Raw genomic sequence first — 5669 nt, 5'->3', positions numbered from 1 at the left:
AGAGAGGTCACTTCTCTCCTCAGTGTGTCTGAGGACTTCTCTCCTCAGGCTCCCTCCTGCTCATTCCCCTTGTAGCACTGGCTTTGCTTTTTGACTTGAACAGTTGGGAACAAGTACCATCCTCAAGGCCTTTGCACTGGCCATTACCTCTGCCAGGTACACACTTCCTCCATAATCCTAGGTCTGCTTCCATCTCTTAATTGAGATTTTTGTGGCAATGTCACCTTGTTCACAGAATTGGCTTATATACCCATGAAAATATCATGCCCTATTCACTCTTTGCTTTATCCCTGTTTTCCTTTTCTTCATACCATCTGCCACTCTCTGAAAGGCTATTTATTTTCTTATTTGTTAATGTATTCCTTCTCCATTATTGAATGATAGGGAAATTTTTTCCTTAGCACCCTATCCTCATCACCTAGAAAATGTTTAAATCATGGCCAGGACTTAATTTGTATTTCTGGGATTTGAAATAATTTACTTGAAAGTGTGGAATACATGGCCTTTTGTAAATTAAGTGATTGGAAGAAAAATTTCATAATTATTGTGGTGCAGGGGATCCCCTGAATTGGACCATAACCATGTGCAAAATATTAAAATGAATATTTAGACTACAAAATTAAAAAGGTAACATTTTAAATCTGTGAGCAATACAAGCACATGAAAATTAATCAAGCTGTTTGCCTCTGTCCTTGAAGTCACCTCTACCACATGAAACCCAGCAATGATACACAAATTTCAGAGTTTCTTCTTCTGGGATTTTCAGAGGAACCAGAACTGCAGCCCCTCATATTTGGGCTTTTCCTCTCCATGTACCTGATCACGGTGGTTGGAAACCTGCTCATCATCCTGACCGTCTGCTCTGACTCCCACCTCCACACTCCCATGTACTTCTTCCTGGCCAACCTGTCCTTTGTAGACATCTTTTCCACGTCTACCACTGTCCCTAAGATGCTGATGAATATACAGACAGAAAGTAAAGTCATAACCTTTGCAGGCTGTGTCACACAGATTTATTTTTTCATACTCTTTGCTGTGTTGGATGTCTTTCTCCTGAGTGTGATGGCCTATGATCGCTATGTGGCCATCTGTCACCCCCTACACTACAAAGTCATCATGAAACCCCGGTTCTGTGGACTGCTGGTTCTGTTGTCCTGGATCATGTGCATCCTGAATTCCTTGTTGCAAAGTTTAATGATGTTGCGACTTTCCTTCTGTACAGAGGTGAAAATCCCTCACTTTTTTTGTGAACTCAATGAGATGGTCCAACTTGCCTGCTCTGATACCTTTCTTAATAATTTGGTGATGTATTTTGCAGCTGTCCTGCTGGGTGGTGGTCCTTTTGCTGGCATCCTTTACTCTTATTCTAAAATTGTTTCCTCCATACGTGGAATATCATCAGCTAGGGGCAAGTATAAAGCATTTTCTACCTGTGCATCTCACCTTTCTGTTGTCTCATTATTTTATTGTACAATGCTAGGTGTGTATCTTAGCTCTGCTGCTACCCAGAGCTCCCACGCAAGTGCAGTGGCCTCAGTGATGTACACGGTGGTCACACCCATGCTGAACCCCTTCATCTACAGCCTGAGGAACAAAGATATAAAGAGGGCTCTGAAAACATTCTTTTTGAGGGAGATTCTACATGGTCAATTGTCATAGGACTGAACAAGTTCCTAAGATTGCTTAAGCTTAGTTTCCTGAGCAAAATTTTATTGGATAAATATTTGTATTCAGTTTCTAATGCTAATGTAAAATGACTACATCAGTGTTTAAAACACACTTGTGCTCTGACAAATTCAGGGGGTCAGAAGCCTGAAATGTTTCTCACTGGGATAAAAAAAAAAAAAAAAAAAAACGTTTGCAAGTCTTGGTGCATTCTGGACGATACAAGGAAGAATCTGTTTACTTTTTTATTCCAAAATAATTAAAATAGTGCAAAAATTCTAAATATATTTCTTATAAATAACAAAAGTTTCACACTAAGGGACCAAATGATAGCTCTTAATTTATAAGTATGAAATTCCTAATCATTTGGAAAATGTATCAGGAAGCTGAGGTATGTCTTGCTCAAGGTTTTTCATTTGTTTGTTTGTTTGGTTTTAAAAATTATTGTATTTATTTGTCAGAGAGAGAGAGAGAGAGCATGCCCAAGCCAGAGGAGAGGTAGACAGAGGGAGAAGCAGGCTCACACTGATTAAGGAACCTGGGACTCAATCCCAGTATCCTGGGATAATGGCCTGAGCTGGAGACAGATGCCTAATAGATTGAGCCACCCAGGCATTCCTTGCTCAAGGTTTATGTCAAAAAAGCTTAGTTCTCCTCATTGAAAAGGAAAGCAGGGATATTCTATAGATGGCAGGGCTGTGTTCCACCACAAGTCAACAATTTGGAGATCCAAGGGATCTCATCCAGACACATTGTTCAGTCCTAGGCTTTGTGGAAAAGTTGAAGTCAGGGTTGGGATAAGGTGCTGGAAGGTCTAAACTCTGGGAGCTCCTGAGGAAGGGGTAATTAATTCTGGATTCACTTGGTTATAACCTGGTCTGTGGGGGGAACACACAATCTCCAGGAAAATTTCCCTTCATGTCCACACCAGTGTCCCATAGGAAACTCATGTGCTTAGAGGTTGGAGGACCAGGAAGGAAACGTGCCTCATGAGCAGACAAAGAAACTCTAAATATCCCCAGTGTAGCAATACCTCTGCCTGTGCCAAATTGGGATGGATAGGGCCTGGTTTTGCCTCTGGAGTCCTAAGCTTGGCTGGGAGACTTATCTCACCCTCCTTCCTGCCATCTTGTCAAGGGACAGAATTTAGTCACCATCATCCCGACACAGGAGGAATTCAGACTGCCACATAGAGACCCCTCCCTCAGAGTTGCCATTCAGGTCAGTCCCAGAGCCCAGCAGGTTCTGCAGGCCAGGGTCATACACAATCCAAACCTGGTGCATTTATCTGAGTTTACCTGATAGCCTCCAGCCTAGCCCAGAACCTAGAGATCTCAGTACTCATTTGCTTGCCCAACGAACTGATGAATGGATTCACTGATGATGTTAAAGAAAGAAGTGAATAGTTTCTCAGCAGCACATGTGTGATTGCTTACAATGAAGTGAAGGGATGGGAGGCATAAAGTACTTCCAGTAAAAATAGAACACATTACCAAGTTTTGCAATTAAACAGATTAGGAATATTAGGTATGGAGAGATGTCCAGTGAAGTCAGGGCATTTCTTTTTTGTCTTTAAAATGGGGCATATTGTACTCTGTTTCCATACTGATGAGAAAGACCTAGACCAATTTATTTCTTCCAGATAATAACTTGCAACAGTAATTCATAAGACATACATTTTCGCAGCATCCCCTGTTCCTCTGGGTATTCATGTGAAAACAATTATCTAACAATGAAAACTATATAAAGGGGCTTAGCTTTGCAATGATTTCATCACTAGGAGAGCTGAATATATTTTGGGGTTAGTTATTCATTTTTTCTCTACTGTACATTGTCTCTACCAGGTCTTTGTATTTGTACAATGGAGTCGGGGGAGGTGGTTATTATTTTCTTTGATTGCATTCTTTCAAACAAAGAATTAGAGGAGGGTTTTGTATTTGTTTTACCAAATTTGCTGTTTGCATTGAGTTCTAGTATGTATGTATAGATGCATATGTGGGGAATTGTGTTCATTATTGTATGGACTTGAATCTGTCACTTGGTTATATGGTGTTCTCTTTATTGCATTTTGATATTATCCACCCTGAAATATCAAGCTTTCACTAATATTTTTTAATTGGAAGTCCTTGCAATAAACAAAAATGAAGTAAATGATACTTTGTACATTGAGTGCTAATAAATCACCTCTATATGTATTTTCCAATTGTTTTTGCATCTCTGTCATTCCCCATGGATCCTTTTGTCTCTTTGTGATGAGATCCATTTCTAAAAGTTGCACCATCTTTGACTGTCATCTCTTCTTTACCTTTGACTGAAGATTGCCTTTACCTTCCTAAGCATATTTCAATCCATGTATCTTTATGTAAGAAAAAATGATCACTTAGAGAGTGCTTACTCCCCAGCTGTAAAGATAATTCACTCATATTCTTTTATTCCAAGTCTTTGGACATCTAATATGGAATTAGTGAACCATTTTGACAGCACTGAATTATTATTTTATGTCTTTTTATATGTTAGTTTTAGATTCTCATTGAATTTTGTTTCACACAGTTGTTTTGAAGACAGTATACTTGACCTAATTTCATTCCTCCTGTCAATCCTTATTCTTTAAATTCTTTGTTTCATTAAAACTTCTCTTCCTAGATTATGTAAAAATACACATTTATACACTGTAAAATTGGATAAGTAGTATCCTATGCTCATGATAAATTGTCTTTTTTCCTACTTGTTTCCATTCTTCCTTTTTACTGAATAATACCTCATGAACTTGCCTCCAGTCAACTAGGGTAATGAGAATTCTTTATTTCAGGGTCTGCATAATTTTCATGATGTGGCTATGCTACTCACACTTTGAAAGATTTTCCAATTCTTTTTCAATACATTGCTATTATAACAATTCTACAAAATTATTTGGAGATTGTTATGTTAAAAGTCTGGTTCTACACTGAAGGAAATATTGTTCTTCAGGGGGTCACTGGGAACTTGGAGTCACATGGGAGGTGTCAGGAGAGGCCAAGGATGCTCTAAACATCATCCTGCAAGGCTCAGGATATAGGTCACCACAGAGAACAGACTGGACCACAATGTCGATAGTGTCGAAATTGAGAATTTCTGAGCTGAGCAATATGTGTATTTTCATATTTATAGCTGTCTCTATGTTATTTTCCCAACATCGTAATAGTTCACATTTCTGCCAGCAAAATCAGAGAAACTTCCTTTGCTACCTGTTTAAAAATTCCAACCAAGATGTGAGGGGGAGACAAGATGGCCGGGAAGTAGGAGGAGTCGCCATTTCAACCTGTACTCTAAAGTGAGATGATTACCTACCAAAGAATTCTGATCGACCATGAAATCAGCCTGAGATTAGAATTATACACTTCTGGATCTCTATAGGGGCAGGGGACAAGTAAAGTGGAGTGGGAACATCGGACTGATATCAGAAGATAAACAAAAGGGGGAGGGAGCCACCAGAAGTGACCCATTGGAAAGTAATACCCCAATGCGAGAGTGCCCTGTGATTGGGGACCAGCATTAATGTGGAGTGTGCTTGAGAGCACTCAAAAAGAGCAAAGGATCCTGGGGGGAAATTGTGGAAATTGGGGTGGTTAGGGTTAGGGGCTTAAGTCCCTGGACCCAGGACAGCCACCCCTGGCACTGAGCAAGATAGACTGCGGTGAAGAGACCAGGTCTTGGTCCCTGAGCTGCCAGCGGGCCTGAGAGCATTGGGGTGAGAATGAGGGAGCTTTGTCAGCTGGCAGAACCACAGCCTTTTGCACTCTCCACTCAAGCTCTGTGCTACCAGAATCTGAGTTGTGCCCCACACTCTCCCCTGAGAGAGGTGTGTGCAAGCGCTAGCCGGGGCTCTCTTGGACCCTGGAGAGTCTGAGCATTCTCAGTCTGGGCCAGTGGGAAAATCTCAGTGTACTATCTCTGCTTGGGACCTCTCTGGCAGTCTGGAGCTGCCCAGACAGCCACAGCTATCGCCTATCAGCTATTGGGGTTTT

At 40.8% G+C, this 5669-nt stretch overlaps 1 protein-coding gene across 1 annotated transcript; it reads left to right on the top strand.

The window, feature by feature from the left end:
- Positions 1 to 711: 711 nt before the first annotated feature.
- LOC131825730 (olfactory receptor-like protein OLF4) lies at positions 712 to 1659 on the top strand. The gene has a single exon (XM_059165136.1). It carries the CDS (start codon positions 712 to 714, stop codon positions 1657 to 1659), a length of 948 nt encoding a protein of 315 aa, XP_059021119.1.
- Positions 1660 to 5669: the final 4010 nt, after the last annotated feature.

Source organism: Mustela lutreola, chromosome 2, assembly GCF_030435805.1.
Source record: "Mustela lutreola isolate mMusLut2 chromosome 2, mMusLut2.pri, whole genome shotgun sequence".
In the NCBI taxonomy this organism is placed as follows: domain Eukaryota; kingdom Metazoa; phylum Chordata; class Mammalia; order Carnivora; family Mustelidae; genus Mustela; species Mustela lutreola.
The sequence above is the reverse complement of the archived record's forward strand: the minus strand, read 5'-3'. Positions and strand labels throughout refer to the sequence as shown.